This window comes from Pan troglodytes, chromosome 7 (assembly GCF_028858775.2).
Source record: "Pan troglodytes isolate AG18354 chromosome 7, NHGRI_mPanTro3-v2.0_pri, whole genome shotgun sequence".
Taxonomy (NCBI): Eukaryota; Metazoa; Chordata; class Mammalia; order Primates; family Hominidae; genus Pan; species Pan troglodytes.
Window position 1 is genome coordinate 35,759,991 of NC_072405.2, and position 26,997 is coordinate 35,786,987.

The 26,997-nt window shown below is 47.9% G+C and overlaps 1 protein-coding gene across 1 annotated transcript in view; it reads left to right on the plus strand.

Moving 5' to 3' along the window:
• Window positions 1–26,997, plus strand: part of PTK2B (protein tyrosine kinase 2 beta) — a 148,616-nt gene that overhangs the window by 103,783 nt on the left and 17,836 nt on the right. The window contains 20 exon segments of the mRNA XM_009455073.5: window positions 4,845–5,023; window positions 5,607–5,694; window positions 7,251–7,330; window positions 15,000–15,062; window positions 15,271–15,325; window positions 15,776–15,826; window positions 15,828–15,935; window positions 16,313–16,387; window positions 17,175–17,276; window positions 18,352–18,469; window positions 19,010–19,049; window positions 19,430–19,476; window positions 20,661–20,711; window positions 21,169–21,266; window positions 22,038–22,122; window positions 22,312–22,412; window positions 22,681–22,796; window positions 24,493–24,593; window positions 24,771–24,860; window positions 25,698–25,902. Of these exon segments, the coding sequence (XP_009453348.2) occupies window positions 4,845–5,023; window positions 5,607–5,694; window positions 7,251–7,330; window positions 15,000–15,062; window positions 15,271–15,325; window positions 15,776–15,826; window positions 15,828–15,935; window positions 16,313–16,387; window positions 17,175–17,276; window positions 18,352–18,469; window positions 19,010–19,049; window positions 19,430–19,476; window positions 20,661–20,711; window positions 21,169–21,266; window positions 22,038–22,122; window positions 22,312–22,412; window positions 22,681–22,796; window positions 24,493–24,593; window positions 24,771–24,860; window positions 25,698–25,902 (1,853 nt within the window).

Below are 26,997 nucleotides of genomic sequence, written 5' to 3' on the forward strand. Positions count from 1 at the left end.
ATTATTTTGTCCATATTCTAGATGAGAAAACCAAATCCAGAGAAGTTTAGTATGTACCCAAGCATCTCCAGCTGGGTGGTGGTGGTGGGTGGATGGGGCACTGCTGCAGCCTGGCACCAGGGCTTGTACTCCTGGCTATTGCTAGTCTGCATTTCAGTTATCCATACCTTAAAAGGTATTCTCTGCTCCCCAACCCTCTCCCATTTGCAGAGAACACAGATTTGTTAATAAAATAGCACAAATATTTCAAAAATGATGGGATAGCTTGGCTAGACTAATCTTTCTCCAGATAACAATGATAAAATCTGGACAAAATATAAAAGGGAACTCTCTGCAAGCACTGGTGAGTGCCCATAGCAAGCACAAACTAAAAGGAAACCTGCTCTTGAGAGCTAAACTGTGATGAATGAGATCTGCAAGTTTGTGGCTTTTTGCCTGAGAGAACTTTCCAGTCTGGAAGGGGGCTGGCTCCAGGGGCAAAAATCTGCAGCCTTACTAGCTTAAAGTGTCAGAAGATACAATATGAGATTGGCAGAGCAGCAAGAAGATTAGCAGAAAATCATGGAGAGAGTAAGCCCCAAAATAAAACATTAATTTTTAAAAATAATTTATAGAAGCAAATTTATAAACTTTATAAATTTGAAATTTATACTTTACAAATTTGAAATTTATGAAGTTTATAAATTTGAAATTTATGAAGTTTATAAATTTGAAATTTATGAAGTTTATAAATTTGAAATTTATAAACTACTTAGAAATAAATTTAACAAAAGACCTGTACAATATATATGTTGAAAATGATAAAACATTACTAAAAGAAAATAAAGAAGACCTAAATAAATAGAGAGATATGCCATGTTCATGTATTACAGGCATCAATGCTGTTAAGACGCCAATTCTGGCCAGGTGCAGTGGTTCATGCCTATAATCCCAACACTTTGCGAAGCCAAGGTGGGAGGATCACTTGAGGCCCAAGAGTTCAAGTCCAGCCTGGTCAACATAGCATGACCCAAACTCTATAAAAATTTAAACATTAAAAAAAAAATGCCAGTTCTCTCCCATTAAGCTATAGATTTAACACAGTCTCACTCATAATGCAGCAGACTTTTTAAAAAGAAAGTGGCCAGCTGATTCTAACATTTATGTGGACATGCAAAGACCTAGCCCAATAATCTAGGGGATGGGGAACAGCAGAAGACTTAACCCTATTTGACTTCAAGATCTCATGTAAAGCTACAGTAATGCAGACAGTGTGGTTGACATTGGTACAGTATAGACAAAGATCAATAGAAAAGAAATGAGAGTTCAGAAATAAACCTAGATGGCCAAATGATTTTTGACAAAGAAAAGCAATTCATTTGGGAAGGGAAAGTCAACAACCAATGCTGAACAACCGTAGATCTATATTTTTGAAAATGAATACCATATACAAAAATTAATTCACAATAGATCACAAAACTAAAAATTAAAACTATGAAGTTTATAAAAGAAAACATAGAATATCTTCATGACCTGGAGGCAGGCAAAGATTTCTTAGGATACAGAAAACGCTAACCATGAAAGAAAATGTTGACAAGTTAGACTCTGTCAGAAGACACTGATTAGGCAATGCAGAATGGGCACACTACAGACCTGAAGAAAATATTCATAAAATACATCATACAAAATACTTTTACCTAGAATGTATAAAAGTCTCCTACAACTCTCCTGCAAATGAAAACACAACAGAAAAAATGGGGAAAAGATTCAAACAACCACTTTACAAAGGAAGGTATATGAATGGCCTATAAACACATGAAAACATGTTCAATATCATTAGTCATCAGAGAGATGCAAATTACAAGCACAATGAGACACTACGCACCCACTGAGATGGCTAATATTAAAAAGACTGACAACACCAAATGTTAGTGAAGATGTGGTGTAACAGAAGTCTCATGTCACAGGAGAAATATAAAATGGAATAATCCTGACAGTTGCTCATAAAGTCAGACATACATCTCTCTTTGATCCAGTAATTCCTCTTCTCAGCATTTATCCACAGGAAATCACAATGTATATTCACAAAAATACTTGCACATTAATGTTCATAGTAGTTCAATTCACAATAGCCAAAAATTAGAAATAGTCCAGGTGTTCGGAAGCAGAGGACCGAATCAACATATTGTGATTCATTTACAAAGCAGAACATTACCGATCGATAAATAGGAATGGATTTCTGATATATGCAACAACATGATGGATCTCAGACATTATGCTGAGTGAAAAAAGACACCAAAAAAGTGTATGCTAAATGATTCCATTTATACGAAGTTCTAGAACAGGCAAAACCAATTGAAAGTGGTGGGGGTAGGGTAAGGTTGACTGGAGAGGCGGGAGGTAGTGGGGCCATGAGGGTGGACTGAGAAGGGATATGGGGGAGTTTTCTGGGGATCTGGAAAGTTCTATACCTTAATTGATATGTGGGTTACACAGTTGTATTCATGTGTCAAAATTGTATAGCTACAATTTATGCATTTTAATGTATAAAAATTTTACATTTAAAGAAGAACTGTAAAAAAATAATAGTTGAGTCACAGTTGGGGAGTGGGTGGTGATATCGATGAAGCAAGAAGGCAGAAGGTTGGTAATTGTTGAGGCTGGGTGATGCGTACATGGGGGTTTATTATACTCTTCTGTTTACTTTGTATATGTTTGAGATTTTTGATAATCAACAGCACAGGGGTTCTAGCCCTGAGGAAATTAGATATTAGCCAAGTAGGTTTCAGCTGGAGCAGGAGAGGACTGTAAGTTCAAAAGCACCAGTGGTGGGGGCTCCAGGAGGGACTTGGGAGTGACATGGGGGCTCTGAGTAATGCATTATTCAGGATGACAGGGGACAGAGCAGGGCAGAAGGTCAGGGACAGGAGAAATGGGTAGAGAGGATGACAAAATGGTTGACTTCACGGGCTTGCACTCCTCCCCCAAACAGATGTCCCTCTCACTGTAGGAGTGCCACTGATCCCAGTCTTCATCCCCTCCAGGGCCTCAATTCTGATTCCTGCACTGGTTGTTACTACTGCTCACAAGTGCATTCTGTGCCTCTGTTTCCCCATCTATCTCATAGAGCAGTCGTCACCCTCTGTGATGGGCATTTTCTTTCCTAATGGGGAAGGGATTTTTCAGGCTGAGGGTCTTCTAGTTTCACATCTCCCTGGAGTCCAGAAGGGCTAGCAAGAGGCAGTTAGCCCGAGACAGATGGGTTCCCAGGCAAGCAAATAACTGGGCATTCCTTCAAACCAGGATTATCTAAATATTAGTATGACATTTTCCTAGTGGAGAGAGAAAGAAATTTATTTACTTCTGAGAAAAATAATATGCCTCCTTCTTTTCATTCCAATTAAGGAACTGATTACAGTTGATTGACTAAATTAGAAACTGTCTTGGGAGGCATGTTAAGAAAATGTAAAATCTAAATAATCAAATGCCCCTCCTCTTTTTGGTTTGACAGCAACCTATTATGCATTATTTGGTCTTTAGGCTGATGTAGGCTTGGTGGCATGCACATTGCAGACATATCCAACAGAGATACGTCGGTGCCTTCGGGTTTTTAAATTTATATCCCAGAGGACACTCTGCTCTGTCAGGAGTGAGCTCAATTCACCAACAATATGTGGAACTACATGAGAAACCTAAGTTAAAATGGCACCAAAGTCCGGGCGCGGTGGCTCACGCCTGTAATCCCAGCACTTTGGGAGGCCGAGGCAGGCAGATCACTTGAGGTCAGGAGTTTGAGACCAGCCTGGCCAACATGATAAAACCCCATCTCTACTAAAAATATAAAAATTATCCAGGCGTGGTGGTGCCTACCTGTAGTCCCAGCTACTCAGGAGGATGAGGCAGGAGAATGGCTTGAACCTGGGAGGCAGAGGTTGCAGTGAGCCGAGATCACATCACTGCACTCCAGCCTGGGTGACAGAGCAAGACTCCATCTCAAGAAAAAAAAAAATGGCACCAAAGTGATTGCAGAACTAGGCAGGGCCTTACAGATGGACTTCTAGGCAGCTGCCCGGTTGGCCCACCTGTTAATCCATCTCTGGCTCTAGGCCAGGAAGCTGTGGCATCAGGCTGGGAGACAGGCAGTCTATTAACCTCCGGTTAACAAGAAAGCAGGAACAAGAGGGCACGTGGTTTCTTGCCAGCACTCATTTCTTGTGTCCCTGCTCATGTGGGGATTGTGGCACTTAATCCTTCCAAGTGAATCTTGTCCTTATCTTTTCCAGCCCCACCACTCCATGAATCAGCTTGGCCTAGTAGAAATCCTCAGAGTCTAGTGTCCCAGGATTCCAAATCCCAGTTCCATTCCGTGGGTTGTGGGACATATATTAGTTTCTCCATCAGCCACACGGGATGGTAACACCTGCTTCCCTGTGTTGTGTGGATTCAATGAAATCATGTCTGCAAAGGGCCTAGCAGTGCCTGGTGCAGGAGCTCAGTGATGCTGGCTAAATTGCAAACCACTCAGAAGGTCTGCTGTTCACATAGTGGATGTTCCGTAATTATTAATTGGTTAGATTGTAATGAGGTGCAGAAGCAAATTTTTGTTATTCTCTGCCTCTTTGCATTTTCTCCTTCACTTCTGCTCTCTCAGTTCCTCTGTGTCTGCCTCATTTCACCCATTTGTCAATTTATCAGATAGAGCCCATTGTGTACAAATCTTCCCCTAAATGCTAGAGAATCAGAGACAAATCGAACATGAAGACAGAATCCCACCCTAGAGAATCACACTTTTCGGGTCTGTGTGAGAATTATGGGAGCTCAAAGGTGGGCACCCCTGAGTCATGCCTCTCTCTTCTCCTCTGCAGGAGATCATCACCTCCATCCTGCTGAGCGGGCGGATCGGGCCCAACATCCAGTTGGCTGAGTGCTATGGTCTGAGGCTGAAGCACATGAAGTCCGATGAGATCCACTGGCTACACCCACAGATGACGGTGGGTGAGGTGCAGGACAAGTATGAGTGTCTGCACGTGGAAGCCGAGTGGAGGTAGGAGTGGATTCCTGGGCTCTGGAAGTGGGAAGGAGAGGAATTTAGGGTGGGGAGGCCCTGGGAGTTTCTCCCTTAGAGCACTCCCCTGCCTCAGAAACTTCTAGCAAACCTGAGTGGCATTCTAGGCTTAGTCTTCCTCCAGTATCAAATGCATGTATTTTCCAGGACCTAACCTGGGCTTCATAGACTATCCCCATCCCAGAGCCAACACCTAAAGGTAACCCTAAACGGGATGCTGACAGTGCTAGGGGAAAAGAGAGACAGAAGGGTGGGGAGGATGGAAAGCCCAGGTCCAGGGCTAGCCTGTGAACCTAAGAGAAACAGCTGCCATGAGGGAGAAAGGTGGAGAGTCAGGGATAGCTCAGACCACCACCTGCCAGCCACCTCCCTGTTTATGGTCTCCAGCCCAACCGCAGAGGAGGGAAAGAGAAAAACGAGCCCTGAATGAGTGACCACAAGACTCATGGGTAGCCCTTCCCTTTGCACTAGGGGATGGGCTTGCTTCTGCCCTTGGGGTCCTACTCCTTTCTTCAGGCACCAGCTTCTCTGTGTCAACCAGAGCCTGAATGTCTTGTTGCAGGTATGACCTTCAAATCCGCTACTTGCCAGAAGACTTCATGGAGAGCCTGAAGGAGGACAGGACCACGCTGCTCTATTTTTACCAACAGGTAAAAAGTACTTTATCTTCTTGCCCCGAGGCTCCCATTGCACCTCAAATGCCAAGCATGAACCGTTCTCTCCTAGGGAGATGGAAAGACAAAGCCCAGATTATGGAGGGCCCAGGCTAGGAAGCTTCTCTTGAAGAAGGTCCTTGGTCTGTGGTCCGTGGCTCCAACCTTGCTTTTCTCTCAGTATTTAAGCACTGGCTAAACTGCCCCATGTGCTCCCAGCTCCTCTTGGACTTTTCTGGTGGCCCAGGAGACCTGGCTAGTGAAACAGCAAGAGCAGGTCCAAGATGAATCCTGCAGTGCTTACTACACAGCTCTGCAGACTGTTGTCCACTAATCTAGCTCTGCCATTCACTAATCTGATAGCCTGGGGGACCTCATTTACTTGCATGAAGCTGTTTCCTCTGCTGTAAAATTATTATGGGCATCATAATAATAATACCTACTGTATAGGGTTGTTGTAGGGACCAGATGATATCATTGGCTGCTAAATTGACTCTCCAAAGAAAAATTCCCTTACACGTAGCACTTACCTATTTATTTATTTATTTATTTATTTATTTACTTTATTTATTTATTTCAATGGATTTTTTGGGGGAACAGGTGGTGTTGGTTACATGAATAATTTCTTTAATGGTGATTTCTGAGATGTTGGTGCACCTATCACCCAAGCAGTGTACACTGTACCCAATGTGTAGTCTTTTATCACTCACCCCTTCCCACTCTTTCCCCAGAGTCCCCAAAGTCATTCTTATGCCTTTGCATCATCATGGTTAGCTCCCCCTTATGAGTGAGAACATACAATGTTGGTTTTCCATTCTGGAGTTAATTCACTTAGAATAATGGTCTCCAACTCCATCCAGGTTGCTGTAAATGCCATTATTTCATTCATTTTTATGGCACTTGCCAATTTATATGGTGTAAATACCACCCCCCTCCTCAGCCTATTTCAAGCTACCAATAGGATACCTACTTGGCTTACAAAACTTCTGAAAACTTAATAACCAGCTCTCAGCAGCTATTTTGAGCATCTCAAACTTCCTGGACAGAATGCGTATGGAGTGCCAAGCCCAGCACCAGGTGCAGAGCAAAGCGCAGCATCAGCAGGAGTGGCCATTGCTGTTTTCTGTCTGGTCTTAGTTCCTTCCAAGATCTCCCTCCTGGTTTGCCAGAGACTGAGCTAGACTTTTCTTGGCCTGTGAATGACATTTATCACTACTTACCAACAGAGCTTTGGATAAATTACTGACTTCTTGCAAAATCTCAGTTTCCTTCTATCCAAAATGGGGGGCAGGGTAGGGGAATCTGAACTTCCTGTGTATGGAGCAGGGAGAGAGTGCCTGTAAAAGCACCTCAAAAACCTCACAGGCTCGGCCTGTGGAGGCACAAGCACCCCTTCCCCTCGTGCTCTCCATCCCTGCTCCATGTTTGTTTGTGGTGGGGTGGGTGGCTGGCACTCAGGGAGGCAGAATGAGGCCCTTCATCTTCTGAGGCCTCTGTGCAGGGAAGTGGGAGGTGAGGGTGCAAGCCTGATGCTTGACCTTTCTCCCCACCAGCTCCGGAACGACTACATGCAGCGCTACGCCAGCAAGGTCAGCGAGGGCATGGCCCTGCAGCTGGGCTGCCTGGAGCTCAGGTATGTGGCCTTGAGGCCTCTGCTGGGAGGGTGCTGTGCTGAGCTCTGGGCAGGCCCGACCTTCCCCCATGTCCAAGATGGGAAGCAGGAATGAGTGTGTGGGAGCCAGGAAGGGGAGAGGTGGTGACTGGCAGCAGGTGAGGCTCTGAGGGGCTGGGTGTTGGGCCTTCAGGATGGCAGGGGTAGAGGGGCCAGCCCCCTCCCTAGTCTCACTCTCCTGGCTTCCATTGCTGCCACTGCTCTTGCCTGCAGGCTGCTGGCTTCTTCCATCTGTCAACCACCTTTGCTGCTGTTCAAGCGATTCATCAGATGTTTCTTGAGCACCAGACTAGGATCTGGGGGACATTCGAGCCTAGAGATGTCTATCTGTGTTGCCCATTGCTGTATCCCCATCTCCAGTAGGCACTTGATCAATATGTGTGATATTAGTACATCATCCAGAGAGGCCCTCACACTTCCATGTTGGGGAGGTGACAGATGTGTATACAATTAATCATAATACGAGGCAGAATGAGGATGGCACCAACTTCCATGTAGGAGCCATTCATCCTGCCTGAGAGCATCAGCAAGAGGGTATCTGAATTGCCACTGGAAGGAGGAGAAAGATTTCAATCAGCAGAGAACAGGGGTCAGGGGAGATACACTCCAGGCTCAGGGATCAGTGGAAGGAAAAGCATAGACTGGAGAATCGTGAGCTTGGAGGGATAAGTTGGGGCTGATGGTGGAAGACACCATCGAGACAATGGCAGTCCAATGATATCATTAGAATGACATTGTTAGAATGACAGTCTAAAAAAATAGGCCTTATTCTTAGCTGCCAGGGGGTCATTGCCATTCGGGACTGAGGAGGGTGATATGGCTGACCTGTGTTCTAGCCCTGTCTTGACCAGGGCAGCACCATTGAGTTTCACCATCCCCTGCCTTTTCACCCTCTCCTTCCCTTCTCTCTACCCCTTCTCTGTCTTAGAGCAGTGGTTTTAACATCTGCTTGCAAATCATAATCACCTGGGAGCTTAATAAACTGGAGACGTCCTAGCCCTACCCTTGGGAGATTTGATTTGGCAGGCCTGGGTGGGACCTTATCCTAGGCGTTTTTGACCAGCCCCCCAGGTGACTTGAATGCCATTAGATATATGGGTTGATGGGATGACTTTCAGGATGACTGCCAAGGAAATCGTTGGCCAAGGATTACTTCCTGTTTTCTGGAACTGCATTTCTGGAGCCTTATCTGTGACCTCATGGTTAATAGAGAGTAGAACTCTGCTGCTGCTTCTACGGAGCCAGCTGAGGGGCACTGGGGAACTCTGGCCCCATTGTGATTCTCAGAGAGAATGCTGGGTAGTCCTCCAGTGGGGGCAGTGGGATGGGAAAGGGAGAGTCCCACTTTGATTTCAGCATCTGAGGCTGTTGGTATTAGCGACAGAATAGGTCAAGGGCAGCTTCGAGGGCTTCACATTTCGTGACTTTGTCTCAAGAAGCAAGGGAGCATTCGAGTCCTCTGTACAGAGGAGGCCTGTGGTCCCTGCAGCTGCTTAGAAGGCAGCCCAGCTCACTGCCATTAGTAATAATCATGATAGCTCAGTGCTGGCAGACCAGTGGCAGTCTGCAAAGTTTATTTTATTATCTGTGCCTTTCATCCCTTCTCAGACTGCTCGGCTCCTATGACTTGCATTACATCCTGTACTGTCTCATCTTCCCCTCTAAAATTAGACAAGTCGAAAAAGCTTATCTTTACCTTTTTATTTATGGATCTCATACCTGGGATGCTAGCATCACTTTGAGACACCTATCACTTGTCACCTGTCAAACAGTCATCACTTAGTTGTAAAACAGCACCACAAAGACCCATTAACATTCTATTTTATTTTATTTTATTATATCCTCCAATCATCCCCAAACTATTACTGGTGGTGGCCTAAGCTCCAGGCACTGCACTAATGTATTGGAGGACAGGGCGAGGCATCCGACATGACTCCTGTAGGTAGTATTGTCAAGAGTGTGACTGCTGATATCTGCTATAACCAATGCAGGATGATTCTAAAAGCCACACTTGTTTTGTGCAAGAGATGTATTGTTTCACATCTCCTGAGTGTAAGGAACAGAGTCAGAGAGATGTTCCTATTCTTACTGGTTGACCACTGAAATGCCGGGTGTATGATATCAGGGTGAGGATATGGAAAACACCTATTTTGTAAACCAAATAGAAGATTTGCAGGTCTAATAATTTTTAAAGTTGAATGCAGTTATTTGTTACGATGAGCCATTTTAAAGTCAAGTTACAACTATTTCTCACCCAGAGAGAATTGGACACACTTCGGAAAATCAGGCCATAAGGCAGAATTTTCTAGGGCTGTGGCTCTTGCCTAAAAATGTCCCAGAGTGTGGGGCTACCTACAAATCATGGGCAATAATCCCTTGTCCTGTTAACATCATTGATTAGGTCACCTGCCTATAGATATACAACATCTCCAGGAAAAAAAAAAATTGTATCATTTCCTAGCTTAAAAAAGAGGTATGATGTATGCCTGAGATATGAGATTAGTGAAATGAATCCTCCATGGAGTCATGTGTTTCCTGTGTAACTCTGGGCAAGTCGATTACCCTCTCTCTGCCCAGATTCCTTCATCTGTAAAATAGGAATGATAATAGTAACATTATAGTAACGTTGTGTTACTATAAAACACGTTATGTTTCTATATAACATTTGTTATACTATATAACATATATCTGTTAGTATATAACATATATATGCTACTATATAACATATATATGCTAGTATATAATATGTATGTTACGTTACTATTGTATAGTATTGCATAGTATACTATAGTATACTATTGTATAGTATTATATGGTATCACATGCTATACAATAGTAACATAACAAACCTTGCAGGGTTGTTACAAAGAATAAATGAGTTAATATATTTAAAGTACTTAGAGCAATGACAGGGACCAAAGTATTCAATAATTACTTATTATATTTTACTTACTTTTTTCTCTTTACCCTTCGTTTGTTTATTTTGAATAGACTTTATTTTTTAGAGAAGTTTTAGGTTCTCAGCAAAATTGAGCAGAAGGTACAGGGTTCCTATATACCCCCTTCCCCACACATGCACAGCTTCCCCCACTATCAACATTCTCCACCAGAATTCCCCACCAAAGTGGTGCATTTGTTACAATTGATGAGCCTACATTGACACATCATTATTACCTAAAACCTGTAGTTTACATTAGGGTTCACTCTTGGTATTGTATGTTCTATGGGTTTGGCGAAATGAATAATGACCTATATCTACCATTATAGTATTACGCAGAGTAGTTTCACTGCCCTAAAATTTGTCCGTACTCCACCTATCCAGCCCTCCTTCCCTCTAACCCTGGCAACCATTGATCATTTTATTGTTGCCATAGTTTTGCCTTTTCCAGAATCTCATATAGTTGGAATGATACCTAGTTGATTTTATTCATTTATTGGAGGTGCTTTATAAATGCCAAATGTTTGATCTAAATAATGCTTCTAAATGAAAGTTTGAAATTCAGGGCCTCTATGCTAGAAATCAGTACCTGCCCAGTTTGAGGAACCAAATAACTTCTCCCCCTTGATCTGAGACACCTAGGACCATTGTCCGCCCCCAGCAGAGCCCTAAAACAACAACAACAACAACTACAACAAAGCAGAGAATATGTAACCCCAGATTAGTTAAGTAACTGATAATAAATAAAGATTAGAGAAACGACACACAGCTTGCTTTGCTTCAAAAGGCATCTTGGTTTGTAGTTAATTTCTATTGATGTTTAGAAGAAAAAAGTAACCAACTGGATTTGGTTTAGTTATTTCCTTATTTTCTGCTGTCCTTACCTGGGTATCAGTCGTAGGCCTGTATCTGATTATAGACTCCACCGCTGTCCACCTGGTGTTAGCTACTCAAAATTGCAGGCTTGAGCTGGAAGGACCAGTCAGGCACTAGAGGGCACTCCAGGTAGGCACAGCCTCACTCAGTGATGGCGGTCCAGGCATATTTGGGAGACGTGGGTGCCCCTGGAGAGCAGCTGAGATGGGACTCAACACAGAAAATTGGGAAGCTACCTTGCTGGGGAGAGCAGCGTCTCCCTTGAGTGATGGTTACTAGTTCTCCCAGACATTCCCAAGATGTTCAGTTGCTCCAAGACATTCCCAAGATGTTCAGTTGCTCCAAATGTTAGAAACACCCAGATTGTGGCACATCTGAGTGATTGGACAGTTTTGTCAATGGTGACTATATAAATGATCTTCGATGCCTGAGAGAAGGGCCATTTGGGACACAGGGAGTGGCCTAAGCAAGCTGGATTCAGGAGATTCGGGTGACCTTGATGTGCTAGCTGAGCTTCCTTTACCCTAATAAAACATTTTTCCATTCACTACCACCTTGATCATGCTAAAATGCTCTTATTTTTTTATGTGACTTAATTGTTCAGTGTTAATTTCAAAATGTGTTTACCCTTTCATTTAGCTAACCCTGTTTTTAAAAATTTAATATTTAAATATCCCAGTCTTCCAAATTCTTTCTTCACAAGTCTCGAAGTTCATTTATTCATTCAACAACAGATCATAAGCCTGGAGTGGCTTTAGGAGACCACTCTCCTTCGTGGCTGGGAAGCAGATCTCACCCCGTGGGTGGGTGATGCATCCTCCTGCTTGGCACAGTCTTCTCATTTCCCTTTTCAGCGTAGTAAACTCTTCTATCTTCTGGCACCTTTAGAAAACATACTGAGCCCGTGTTACCTGCTTGTCCTCTACATACATAGGAAACCTCAGCGTGAGCCTATGAGGTGTCAATTACAAGCAGTGTGACCATCTGCTCTTCCCATCAAGCCAGCCTAAGGGTCTCTTCATCTTGAAGCCTTTTCTGCCCCATCCTGAATCCCTCCAGCCTCCTTTGCAAAACCACTGTACTTGCACACAGCTCTGTGAGGCAATGACATGTCCCCGTGCACCAGATTGTGAAAATCTGTCAAATCCTTAGAGTCAGAATGGGTGCTGCCTTTGCCTGGCACATAGGAGCTCAATACACAGTTGAATAAATGGATAACTGAAAGAACTGAAATCTTCCTCAGTGGACCTTTGCCAACATTTATTCTGTTAGAATTAAATAGTTGTGTACAGCAAGCCAATGTGTTCAGTTACCTAGGAGTATATTTTATGGCTCACTCAACCCAGGGGAACTGTAGATGACCAAGCTGCCTATAATCACCCTGAGGTGTCTTATTAATGTGGAGGCTGAGCAGGTAACACTGGCTTGAAATGTTTTCTGAAGCTGCCGTGGTCAATCGCATGGAATTTTGGGATCTTAACTGCAGGCACTCTTCAGGTGGGAGGAGGAAGAGGAGGAGGAGCTTCCATCCAGGGGAGAATCCTGGGTAGGCTTCTCATGTCCTATACCTCAGAGGCCCCCAACCTTTTGGGCACCAGGGACCAGTTTCGTGGAAGACAATTTTTCCATGCACCCTGGTTGGGGTGGGGGATGGTTTCAGGATGATTCAAGCACATTACATTTATTGTGTACTTTATTTCTATTATTATTACATTATAATATATGATAAAATAAATATACAACTCACCATTATGTAGAATCAGTGGAAGCCCTAAGCTTGTTTTCCTGCAACTAGACAATCCATCTGGATGTGATAGGAGACAGTGACTGATCATCAAGCATTAGATTCTCATAAGGAGCATGAAACCTAGATCCCTCACATACATGGTTCACACTCCTATGAGCATCTAATGTCACCACTGATCTGACAGGAGATGGAGCTCAGGCAATATAGCAAGTGATGGGAGACAGCTGTAAATACAGATGAAACTTCAGTCACTCACCCACTGCTCACATCCTGCTCTGTGGCCAGCTTCCTAACAGGCCAGGACCGGTCCATGGTCCAGGGGTTGGGGACCTTTGCTACACCTGAATGTCATTCCTATCTGCCAGTCTTCTGGTTTCCAATACCGCACATCTGCCCTTAGCAAGAACATCCCATCTCAGGCACCATTGCTTACCTCCCTCTGTCAGACACTCAGTACAGAGAAGTAAGGGTAGGGAAGAACCCATCTTCTTAGTGTTCTAAGTTCTCTTCTTGGATCAAATTCCCAGGGTTTTCTAGCCTCACTACTGCTGACATTTGGGGCTGGATACTTCTTTGTTAGGGAGGATTGGGGGTGGACTTCCTGTGCATTGAAGGATGTTTAGCAGTATCCCTGGTCTCTACTCACTTGATGCTGGTAGCACCACCAACCCCCTACTCCAACTAGGTGTGATAACCAAAACTATCTGCAGACATTGCCCAGTGTTTCAGGCTGGGGCACAGAGTGCAAAATTGGGACCATATTTCTTAAGAGGTAATTACTTATTTTGCTTGACAGTATATTCAAAGATACCATTTATTAAAAATTATTAAGGATATAGCATTTTACATTTTATATTTGTATTAGATATTTCCTCTATGATTTCATGCCTTGAGTGTCTTCTTTTTAATTCTTTTGCGATGGAGTTTCACTCTTGTCACCCATGCTGGAGTGCAATGGTGCAATCTCGGCTCACTGCAACCTCCGCCTCCTGGGTTCAAGTGATTCTCCTGCCTCAGCCTCCCGAGTAGTGCGTGCCACCATGCCTGGCTAACTTTTGTGTTTTTAGTAGAGACAAGTTTCACCATGTTGGCCAGGATGGTCTCAATCTCTTGACGTTGTGATTTGCCCACCTCGGCCTCCCTAAGTGCTGGGATTACAGTCATGAGCCACCACACTCGGCCTAACCTTCCTATTTTCTAAAGACAGTGAACTGTCTAAAAGTCATTGCTTTTGAATCATAAGTTACTTCCCTCACTCTGCTTATATTATTAGTTGCACAAAACTTTTACCAGATATTTATAAGGATGCCCGAATTAAAGGAACACTGAATGACTTTAATATAAGATCAGGAGTAGGATAATGTCTGCAGCAGTCAATGAAATTACTAGACACAGTGGCCCAGACAGGGAAGGGAGGCTGGCACATGTGAGAACATTAGCTATTTGGTCTCAGCTTAAGCCACAATTGCATAAAAGTATTTATCAAGGCATACATTTTTAGGGGAAATGAGACTTAAATAATATGAGTAAAATATTAATAGCTGCCTCCTCTGGTAAGACTATGATAATTTTATTTTCTTCTGTAAGTCCTAAAGTTTGTATATGTACAGTGGTACATTTAACAAGTGTCTAAATGAACACACAAACATACACACATATAATATCTCAGAGATAGCAAATAAGTGAAAAGGAAATCACAAGAGCCCCCCAGGACCTGCAGGTGAAGGTCAGTGTTCCTAGGCTGATCATTCAAGCATTGGCTGCCTTGGGCCTTTGTTCTTAGAGGCCACAGATGGAGCCACCATCTTCCTCCTCAGCCCAGTATCTGCCCATTCCTAAAGTGAGTTTCCTAGGATGCAAGGCTGGAGTCTTTTCTTGGAATGACATTTGTGGGGTTTCCTTTTCCTCACAGGTCAAAATACTAAATTTTATGACTCTCCTAACTTCCTTTCTCCTGATGATTCCCACGTATGGCAGGGGAAGGGGGCTTCTGGTGGCATGAGGTGCCCTGGGTCTGACTGCCTCATTCTCCAGCCTTCAGCCTCCCTCTCCACCACCTATTTCTCCAGGCGGTTCTTCAAGGATATGCCCCACAATGCACTTGACAAGAAGTCCAACTTCGAGCTCCTAGAGTAAGTTCTGGGATCACCCATCTCCCCTCCCTTCCTGTCCTTCCATGTGTACTTTTCCTCCTCACCCTCTCCTCCACCCCTCCCCAGACCAGAGCCACACAGGGCCGTCTCTAGGTCCCAAAGCCCTCTCACCTCTTCCTGATTGGCCCGCAGTCCTGTGGTGGGGGTGAGGGGGAGTCACATGCTGCCTTTTTCTTCCTTCTTGCAGAAAGGAAGTGGGGCTGGACTTGTTTTTCCCAAAGCAGATGCAGGAGAACTTAAAGGTGAGGAAACCAGTGGGCGAGGACCTCTTCGTGCTGATTCCCGAGACTAGAGTGTAAGGGATGAGGCTGGGGCTGGGGATACTCAGAGAAGCCAGGGCATCTGCGCGGCCTTAGGCATTTGGACACAGGACCACTAAATGCACCCAGGGGTCCTCTCTGGGGCTGGCGATCCAACTGTTACATGCCTGGGCTCCGGCTCCGTATCGAGGCCGTATCAGCTCTGCGGCCCCAGTACTGGGAAGCTACCCCTTGCCCCCTCCACCTCCTTCGTAGGGTTACGGGGAGTCTCCCTTGAGACATGTGTTTTAGGTCATAGATCACAGCTGCTTTTGGAGCAAAGGCCCTGGGGATCATTTTCGAGCAGTGGGCAGTCTCTCAGCGAGACCCTAAGGGAAGGAGTGAGACCTGGGAGGAGCAGGCATTGTTCACACGGCCCATCCCCTCCCCCAGCCCAAACAGTTCCGGAAGATGATCCAGCAGACCTTCCAGCAGTACGCCTCGCTCAGGGAGGAGGAGTGCGCTCAGGGAGGAGGAGTGCGTCATGAAGTTCTTCAACACTCTCGCCGGCTTCGCCAACATCGACCAGGAGACCTACCGCTGTGAACTCATTGTAATGGCGGGCTCTCTTGATCCTCTCCCTGACCCGGATTCCAGGCCTCTCGGGAAAGGGGGCCAGGAGGGGGCAGGGAGAGGCTGCAATCGCTGCAGATTCTCAGGCAGCAGGACCTCGCTGGCCTGCCGTCGGTGGAAGTCACAAGCATCCCCTTGCCTGAAGCAGGCACTGAAATGTTGGCCTCCAGCTCTGGGAGGTGGGCAGGACAGGCAAGGTGTCAGGAGGGGAAAATCCATATGGCCAGGGTTTCGGTGAGAAGGAGCTGGAGACCCAGGAAACAGTGGCTTGTGTCTAGCTTAGGGAGCTTTTCTTCAAGTTTCTGAAGAATGGGGAGGACAGCTCTGGAACAACAGTCCACTCTCCTTTTATTCCAGCAAGGATGGAACATTACTGTGGACCTGGTCATTGGCCCTAAAGGGATCCGCCAGCTGACTAGTCAGGACGCAAAGGTAGAGAGACCAGGGGCAGCCCCGCCCAGCCCCAGGCGGGGAGGTCTTCCCCCCTCTGCTGCCTCCCACCCTGTCTGCCCCTTCAGTTCTTCTTGCCCCTGTTGCTGAAAGCAGAGTTCTTCTAAGGCCATGCCCTGGCGTGAGCAGCAGTGGAGAGCATTTAGAGATGGCAGCATGGGGCAGATGGCCCTTTACATCCCTGTGACTGTCATCTGCACAGAGGTGGTGGGAGGGGGAGACAAGGCCTCAATGATTACTCGCAGAGCTCAGCAGTGTTGCTCTTTCAGTGACAATATAAGGCATGATTGCCTTGGAAGTCAGGGGACCTGGGTCCAGTCCTGGCTCCACTGCCAGCTTGGCACATGATGTTGAGCAAGTCCTGGCTTTCTCTAGACCTCATTTTCTCCTTGGCATAGGGAGGGGCTTGGTCTAGATCAAGCCTGTGGTCCCAGGATGGCTTTGAATGCAGCCCACCACAAATTCGTAAACTTTCTTAAAATATGTTGAGATTTTTTGTGCGATTTTTTTTTTTTACCTTCATCAAGTAGTGTTAATGTATTTTATGTGTGGCCCAAGACAATTCTTCTTCCAATGTGGCCCAGGGAAGCCAAAAGATTGGACACCCCTGTACTAGAGGATCCTTCTAGCCTTAATAGTGTTTGATTCTCTCTTCATCTCCCAGAGAAACTCCCAGTTCCTCCTCACCCCGGCTCCCCCATACTGACCAATCTGCATGGCCCAGTCCTGGTAGTGGGATGGTCTGAAGCTCCCCCTTCTTTTCCCACAGCCCACCTGCCTGGCCGAGTTCAAGCAGATCAGGTCCATCAGGTGCCTCCCGCTGGAGGAGGGCCAGGCAGTACTTCAGCTGGGCATTGAAGGTGCCCCCCAGGTGAGTGTCTCTGGGCACCTGGCAGCTCTGCAGGGGGTATAGTGGCAGACTGGGAGCTCTTGCTCAGACCAAAAGTCCGTGATACGCAGGAAGCCAGGAGCTTCCCGGCTTTGGGGATCGTGTTAAGAAAACTGCACCAAGTTCTTAGACAAAAGGTACCAGGATGAAGATAAATTGTAGGAAAATTCGGGAAACAATTTTTTTAATGTCAGGAGAAGAAATTGGGAAGGTTTTCAGGTAGTGGAATGTTCAAGGTGACCAGAAATCAGGTATAAATCACAGGCCTAAGTTATACCAAGAGAACAAGGATGCGGACATCAAGACCTCAAAAACATGGGTTTGTTTGTTTGTTTGTTTGTTTGTTTTTTACAGTAAAACACCCAGAGAGACCTCAGGCTGCAGAGTGTTCATCTCTCTCTCCTTTCACCCATCTGTGCCCTGCCCCATTGCCTCCCCTTCCTCTTTCTTTCTTTCTTTCTTTTTTTTAGACAAAGTCTCACTCTGTCACCCAGGCTACAGTGCAGTGGTGCAATCTCAGCTCACTGTAACCTCCACCTCCACAGTTCAAGAGATTCTCCTGCCTCAGCCTCCTGAGTAGCTGGGACTACAGGTGCATGCCACAAGGCCCAACTAATTTTTGTACTTTTAGTAGACACAGGGTTTCACCATGTTGGCCAGGCTGGTCTCAAACTCCTGACCTCAGGTGATCTGCCTGCCTCGGCCTCCTAAAGTGCTGGGATTATAGGCATGAGCCACTGTGCCCAGCCCCCTCTTCCATTTTCTCAGTTTCTGCTTCTATTTATTGAGCACCTACTAGGTACCAGGCATCGTGCTATGTGCTCAGAGGCCAAAATAAGTGAGGCCTGGGACTGGCCTTTGGAGAGCATGGGCGTACAGGTGAAAGGGGTGACAGAGTGCAGTCTGGACTCCAGGGCAGGGCCCCAGGAGAGGTGCAGACAGCATTGGCATCCAGGCAAGGGTTGTGGCAGGGGTCCTGCCATCTCTTCTCCAGCCCTGGGGGTGGTCTCTAGCCAAGGCTCTGGGGTCTCACCCTTGGCTGGTCTCTGCTCCGCAGGCCTTGTCCATCAAAACCTCATCCCTAGCAGAGGCTGAGAACATGGCTGACCTCATAGACGGCTACTGCCGGCTGCAGGGGGAGCACCAAGGCTCTCTCATCATCCATCTTAGGAAAGGTGGGTTCCATTTAAAGGTAAAGTGGCTGGACCACGGGTGGCAGCACACCCGAGTCCCCAGAGGCAGAGTGGCAGAAGCTAAGCCACTGATGGATAAGTGAATGAGGATTCTTCCCCCACAGCCCAGCGGGAAGCTTCCAGTGGGCCCATCTTAGGCTTTAAGCCCTGGCCGGTCCACCTACCCACAGCCCTGCTAATCAAGGTTCCCATAGAGGCAGCTTCTGGAGGAGAGGCGTTTTAGCCCCAGCAAGCTCAAAGCCATTGCTAGAAGAAGGCTGGTCCTGCCTGTGTGTGTCTCCGTCTTGGGTCAGATTCAGGAAGCAGGGGTCACAGCTGGAGCACGTGAAATCTGGCCTGAGGCAGCCTCCAAGGAGGATTCCACTATTGGCCCAAGGCCTCACTAGCTCCCAGGCTAGGAGAGAATGGAATTAGGGGCTGGGATGGGAGGAGAGTCCCTTGTAGGAATAGTGAGGAGGTCAGTCACCCACCCAGGTCCCTGTGTCCCCAGCTCCAACCTCCTCCTTCCTCCTCTCTTCCTAGATGGTGAGAAGCGGAACAGCCTGCCCCAGATCCCCATGCTGTGAGTACAATGGGGTGCAGAGGACAGGGCCCTGAGCTCAGTCTGTGCTGCTGAGAGGAATAAGAATAAACTGGGAGTCCCCACCTCCATAGTTTCTTGCTTTCAGGCCCAGGAAAACCCTGAAAAAAGATGATCTTTCCCTCCCAATAAATACCTGCAGGAATATTCCTATGCCTTCATGCCACCTGGTATTATCCTGGGGGGTTGCTGCTGTCCCCCAACTCCAGCCCCCAGCAGCCTGGGCTGTGCTCCCGGGTCATTGCTAATTTGGACAGACTACTTCTCCACAGGGGGCAGGAGGAGAGGGCGGGCCGAGGCTGCCCAGGGGAACATTACCGGCCTCTGAGCTCACCTGGCTTCTGCTCTCTCACCTCCTACAGAAACCTGGAGGCCCGGCGGTCCCACCTCTCAGAGAGCTGCAGCATAGGTGAGCTGCCCGCTGCATCCTCCACCTGCTCCACTTGCCTCCCGTCTGCTTGCTCCCCACTGCTTGCTCTCATGACATTGCCGAGGGTTTCCTCCAAGTGACAGAAAAATGATCCTCTCCCATAACTTCTCAATGATGGCTTTAAAATATCGTGAATTATGGCTGGGTGCAGTGGCTCATGCCTGTAATCCCAGCACTTTGGGAGGCCAAGGTGGGTGGATCATGAGGTCAAGAAATCAAGATCATCCTGACCAACATGGTGACACCCCATTTCTACTAAAAATACAAAAATTGGATGGGCATGGTGACATGCGCCTGTAGTCCCAGCTACTTGGGAGGCTGAGGCAGGAAAATAGCTTGAACCTGGAAGGCGGAGGTTGCAGTGAGCTGAGATGGCACCACTGCACTCCAGCCTGTCAACCCAGCAAGACTCCATCTCAAAAAAAAAAAAATCATGAATAGTAATCGCTAGTGTGTATTGAGTACTTAGTACATGGCTTAAGCAGCTTGGGCTGCCATAACAAAATACTATAGACTGGGTGGCTTAAAACCAGATACTTTATTGCTCACAGTTCTAGAGGCTGGAAGTCCAAGATCAAGGTGCTGGCTGAGTCTGCATCTGGTGAGGGCTTTCATCCTCATTTGCAGATAGCTATCCTTTCACTGTGGGCTTACGTGATGAAGAGAGAGTTCTGGCCTCTCTTATTCTGTGTACATGAGCACAGATCCCATTATGGGGGCTCCACACTCAGGACTGCACCACCTCCCAAAGGCCCCACCTCCTAATCCCATCGCATTGGGAGTTAGGGCTTCAACAAAGGAATTTGGGAGGTGCACAAACATCCAGTCCTTAATGGTATTAAACATGCAACAGGTATTATTTGATTCAATTTTTATAGCATCCCCCAATACTCATTTCATAAAAGGGAAAACTGAGATTAAGGGAGATTAACCAACTTGCCCTAAATAATGCAAGTTGGGAAGCAGAGAGCAGGGAGTTCAGCCAAGGTGCCCTGGGCTCTGTGGCCATTCTAAAACCTGGGCTGGGAGCCCGGGACATGCCTGGCTTCTCCTCCTACCCCCTTGGGCTCCACTGGCCTCCAGCGGGGAGCCCCACACCTGATTGCTGGCGGTGCCCACCAAGGGCATCTTGTCCACGGCTGAGCCTCTTCTTGTTGTTCCAGAGTCAGACATCTACGCAGAGATTCCCGACGAAACCCTGCGAAGGCCCGGAGGTAGGTTCTCGACCCCGCCACAGCGACCGTAGTCAAGGCCCTGTGAAATGACATGGCAAGGACTCTGGTGACACCACAGGGAACATTCTTTTCCTCCTTTATCCTCCCTTCTTGCTAGACTTAGACAATGGCAAACCTGAGATGCCTTGGATTTGAAAGCTGAGATTTTTTTTTCTCTCCCTATACTGATTGACCTTTTGTGTGCCCATGGAGCTGTGTGGGAATTCTAGTAACGTGGACCTGGGACCCAGCCTTCAGAGGCAGCAGGGTGATGGCTCTTCCCTGGGTCTGAGACAGTGGAACATTCTAGACCCCCATTTCCCCAGCCCAGTCCCTGGATCTTGGCTGAGGTGTTACAGATCTGGTGACGCCTGGCTTTAGAGCCTGCAGACACTCAGCTTCCCTAGGGGATACCACCGATCTCTGTGATCTGCGACCGTTTTCTCTGTCTGTGCAGGTCCACAGTATGGCATTGCCCGTGAAGATGTGGTCCTGAATTGTATTCTTGGGGAAGGCTTTTTTGGGGAGGTCTATGAAGGTGTCTACACAAATCACGTGAGTTCCAGGATCTTCCCTTACACTCCTCTTCCACATGTCTGTAGGGTGAGACAGAGCTCGAATCTGAGCAGGTTGGAGTTGGCACAGACTTCATCCACTTGGGGCCCCTTGTCCCTAAGGGCCTCTTGTCCACTGGGCATGGTGGTATTTATTAAATACTCAAAGAGTGGTGGAGACGAGTCATTTCCAAGAAGGGTAGCAAAATACCAGGGGTAGAGATATAGGCAGAACTTGGAGAAGGGTCAGTATTCTTGGTGGGAGAATACAAAGGGGGATGCAGGATAAAGACAGTTCTGAGAAAAGGTGAGGCAGGATCTGGAGTTAGTGTCAAGGCCAGTGATGGGGCAGGGCAAGGCTGACCGCTGTGGTCACGCTTCTAGCAGGCCCAGGGGAAGAAAGAAAGAGGCAGTAAGAATGAAAAATCCAATGATAGAGAAAGGCCCAGCCCCCAGGCATGATAATGGCCTGCAGGTGCCTCTGGCTTTGGGCAGGTCACACGGCCCCTCAGTCTCAGTGTCCTCATCTGGATGGCCAGGGGCTTGACTCATTTGACCACTACAGCCCTTTTCAGTTCTAACAGACCCTGATCAAGAAGAAGGGGAGTGGAGAAGGAGAGGAGAGGAAGACAAAGGGGAGAAGAAGAGAGACATGGGAGAAAGGGGCCTTTCCTGGCAGCAAAATCTGCAGGAGGCCATGGGGAGGCCAGGAGGGAACATTCTGCTGAGTGCTGGGCTGGACCAAGGGGTCCTGAACACACTCTTGTTACAGAAAGGGGAGAAAATCAATGTAGCTGTCAAGACCTGCAAGAAAGACTGCACTCTGGACAACAAGGAGAAGTTCATGAGCGAGGCAGGTAGGGACCCCTGAGACCAACCAGGCCTCCAAGATGGGAGGGGCTTCAGCCTGGGAAGAGAGGGGTGAACAGTGCAGGGACCCATGTTGGAGGAGGGGTCCCCGTCCTCCCAGCTAGAAGAGCAAAGGCCTTTTCTGAATTGGACCTTTGAGCCGCTCCACCTGTCCCTCTTGCCCCACCACACTGCAGTGATCATGAAGAACCTCGACCACCCGCACATCGTGAAGCTGATCGGCATCATTGAAGAGGAGCCCACCTGGATCATCATGGAATTGTATCCCTATGGGGAGGTGAGCTGGAGGACCCTGCGATGACAACTGGGCTGCAGCATGGGGGGCATTCAGAGCACAGCCCATTCCTCCCAGCTTCCTGACTTCTGTGTTCCGCTGAAATAAGCCAGAGGCCCTGTTTGTCAAGGAAATTGCTGGAACATTTTGCCAGCTTTGGGTTTGTCTCCCACCGCCCCCAGGGAAGGGTCAGGGGTTGCCAGCACCCTGGTCCCCTGGCTCCATACTGGGACCAACCAGGGGTCTTGATGGCACCTCCCCATTCCTGCAGCTGGGCCACTACCTGGAGCGGAACAAGAACTCCCTGAAGGTGCTCACCCTCGTGCTGTACTCACTGCAGATATGCAAAGCCATGGCCTACCTGGAGAGCATCAACTGCGTGCACAGGTAGGGGTGGAGGGAGTGGCCAGCGGTATGGAAGCCAGGCCTTCACCAGATCCTCAAGGCCTCTGGGTAGAAGCAGGGCTTGTGGGTGACACAGAGCAGTGTTGGAATCCCAGCAATTGGCCCAGCAGCTTTGAGCACTTGAGCAACCTCTCTGACCCTGTGTCCTCATCTGTAAAGTTGCAGGCACTGTATGTACCTCATGGGGTTGTTACGAGTAACTCTGAAGTCCGAGGTGTCTGTCTATATATCAAGACCTTCTAGCCCCTCCCCTGTGAGTGCCAGGAAATCGCCCCCAACCTTGCTCAGAGCTTGCTCACCTCCAGCTCCCTGGCTTGGTGGCACATGGCCCAGGAAGAAGGGACTGGGCTGGAGCAGGGCCAGGAAGATCCTGGGGTCCTAGCCCAGACATCACCCTGGTTGCCGACACCCCTGGGCTGCCAAATCCAAGTCTCCCTGTGGCTGTGGAGTTGGCCCCTGCTCTACCTGGCTTTGTTCCCATTCCCTGCCATGGGAACCTGACCCCCAAGGGAGTCAGTGGTTGGGCATTACCCACCATTGACATTGGCTCTGTGGCCTTGTGCCTGATTCTATGGAAAGCCACATCAGGGGATAAAACCCTGCATTCATTCATTCATTCATTCATTCATCCAACAAATACTATGGAACACCTCTCAGTGCCAGGCAGTGACCTAGGCTCTGGGACAAAGTCGTGAAGAAAACAAGCAGAACTCCTTTTCCTCGTGAAGCTTACTTTCTAGCATGAGAGTCAAACTGGAGACATCAATTGTCAGGACAAAGGTGGTGGGAGGATAGATTTGTTTCTTTTGTTTGTTTATTTGAAGTGGCCATGCTTTTAAGTCATCATTTCAACTATAAAAACAAACACTAGAGAGTGGAGCCTGCCTGTGAGAAGCAAGCAGGCAAACTAGTTTGGGGTTGGGAGTGATGGCAAGAACACAGGGTAAACTGAGTCAGCAGTGTGTCTCCTGGGAGGAATGAGAGCTCAGCTCTGGAGTAGCCTACCTGGGTGACACCCTTTTCCACTGGTGAGCTGCTGGGCAAGTTCCTTCAGCTCTCTGGGTCCGGTCTCCTACCCTGCACCAGGGGGGTCTGAGGGTCTCTATGTCATGACTCAGGGTGTGTGAAGCTCTCGTGCGATCCTGGTATCCTAAGTGCCCCATCAGAGTTAGCTGTGCTGCCGCTGCCACTCCTGCTATACCAAAGACCTAACCAGTCCTGTGGAAATGCAGATGAGAGAGAATACCTGTGTTCAGGGAAGTGGTTGGAGTTTATCCTTGAAGAATCACCAGGTGACAGCCTCCCTGGCATGGGGGACAGTGTAGGCAACAGCACAGAAGTGGAGTGTAGCAGATGCCAGGAATCCGAGCCAGGCTTCAAGCTGGAGATGCATGAAGGGGTGATGGGAGACAGAGCCCAACAGCAAGAGGGAAGGAGATGGCAAAGCACCTGTGCATGTTGGGGTGCAGAGGGGCCAGCTGGGCTCCCACCTGAGCTGTGCTGTGGCAAGACCACTCGGTGGGGGCAGTGACCCACAGAAGCTGCCCGATTCTGCTCTGGAGTCCGAGTCCCTGGCTTAGATTCTTGGTCTCTTTTTCCATCTGTCTATCCATCTCTCTGTTCCTGCTCCCATGGGGGTGGGCAGTGCCTCATCCTGGTCTTGATGCCCTTCTTCCAGGGACATTGCTGTCCGGAACATCCTGGTGGCCTCCCCTGAGTGTGTGAAGCTGGGGGACTTTGGTCTTTCCCGGTACATTGAGGACGAGGACTATTACAAAGGTGAGGGGGCTTCCCAGCCTCTGCATTGGCCTTGGAGGGGTCGCTGAAGCCAAAAATTCCAGAAGAAGGAAGTCTACAGTTGGACAGCCCAGGCTAAGGGTCTTCAGAAAGTAGGATGTATTTCTGGATAATTCTGATCTTTCTTCCCTAAAAATCAACCTCTTTGCCCACCCAAAGCCTCTGTGACTCGTCTCCCCATCAAATGGATGTCCCCAGAGTCCATTAACTTCCGACGCTTCACGACAGCCAGTGACGTCTGGATGTTCGGTGAGTGCTGATTTGGGAGGGCATGAAAAAGTGTTCAGATTCTCACTTCTGAACCAGGCTAAGGGGGTGGGTGCAGGGAGCAGGAGTCTGACCTCCACCCTCCGTTCCCAGGGTTCTATTTTGCTGTGGCCACTGAGAAGTCTCAGAGGTGGGGAGGCCAGTAGGGGTAGGAAGGGGAGTGACCCAGGCTAAGGACTGGCCTGGGCTGTGCAGGCTCATCTTCCTGGAAGAGGCTCTTGTGACATGTGTGCTCCACCTACCAGCCCCAGAAACTAAGACGAAACTCTGTGACTTATTCTGAGAGAGGTACAGGAAGGAGAGAGAGCAAAGGAGGTGTAGAGAGACAGCCCCTTACGGAACACCTCCTGCAAACCATCTCACTTAGTGCTCCCACAGTCAACCCTGTAGAACATTATTATTACTCTCATTTTCCTGTTACGAAAACTGAGGCTCAGATGAGTCAGGAGCCTGCCCGCAATCACACAGGCACCAAGTGTTGGTGCGAGGCTTCCAATTCCAGCTTTACTAAGGAGTGGCTCCCCTCCCTCCTAAGAGAAGACACTTGTGGTCCCAATGACATGCCATGACTGCCACCTCTTGATCCTGCAGCACCCTGACAGGGGTCTAGCGAGCAAGGCCTTAGGTCACTTACTGCAGATGTAGGTCACTTGTCCCTCAGGCAGACCACCATGGTAGGCAGGACCCCAGGGTGCTGGAGGGGGAGGAAGGACCGCAGGAGCTGCTCCTGGTGGAGACTGAGTGCTAATGGCGATGGTACTCCTGGGTGGGAGGGACTGGTCTCCCCTACCCAGGGCCTGACGCTCCCTTACACTCCAGCCGTGTGCATGTGGGAGATCCTGAGCTTTGGGAAGCAGCCCTTCTTCTGGCTGGAGAACAAGGATGTCATCGGGGTGCTGGAGAAAGGAGACCGGCTGCCCAAGCCTGATCTCTGTCCACCGGTCCTTTATACCCTCATGACCCGCTGCTGGGACTACGACCCCAGTGACCGGCCCCGCTTCACCGAGCTGGTGTGCAGCCTCAGGTGAGCATGGAGTGTGGGCTGTGGGCTGGGGGCCCACCCGGCTGCACCAGGGAGCAAGACCAGCACACAGAGAGGTTTGCACCACATCTCCCTAAAGAAGACGGGCCAGGGTCAAGGACGGGAGGCTGAAGCCAGGTTCACTGTCAGATATGAGCTCAGAGATAAGGCAGCCATGGGGAAGCCTGACTCATCTGGGCATCTGTCAACACAGAGCACAGAGCCTTGTTCAAAGGATGTGCTCAGAAAATATTTTCTAGGTTAGACTCAAAAGCCTGAGCCAGACTCTCATCGAAGTGCCTGTGCTCTTTATGATGTTGAGGCATCCTACCTGCTTTCCTCTCGCCTTGTCTCTCGACTTTGATCTTTCCTCCCAGATAGCAAGGAAGGGAGTGATCTTTGACCTGTTTTCAAGACTATGACCCAGGGGCCACCTCTCCCTTCTGAATGGGGGATAAGGGACCTGAGGGCCCGTCGGTGCCCAGGAGCCATGATTCCCTAGGTCTGGGGAGGTCACTGGGGAAGAAGGTCATCTGTTTCAGAGGTTCAGGGTCCTCCAGTTTTCTTGGTGGCAAGCCTGCCATTAGTCCTCCTGTGGGAGATCTGACTTCTTTTGGTTTCCTCTGGGGTGGGAGTCAGTAAGCATTTTCTGTAAAGGGCCAAATAGTAAATATTTGGGGCTTTGCTGTTTATGCAAGTCTCTGCCAAAACTGCTAACTCTCTTAGCTCAAAAACAGCCACAGACAATGCATGGATGAATGGGTGTAGGTGGGCTCCAGTGAAACACCATTTTGGATGCTGAAATTTGAATTTCAAATAATTTTCATGTGTCATGAAATATTTTTTGTCTTTTAATTTTTTTCAGTCATTGAAACAATGTGAAAACCATTCTTCATTTGGGTCCATACAAAAATAGATGAAAGGCCAGATTTTCCCTCTGGGCGCTTATTTGCTGAACCCTACTTTAGGGAGTCTGGAACTTAATTGACTTGAAAAATATTTTTAATACTGTACTTTAATACTGATTTTAAATACTGTAGTCAACATGTTGCCTTGTTTGATTTTAGGGCAAGTAAACAGTCCCTGAAAACTGCCTGG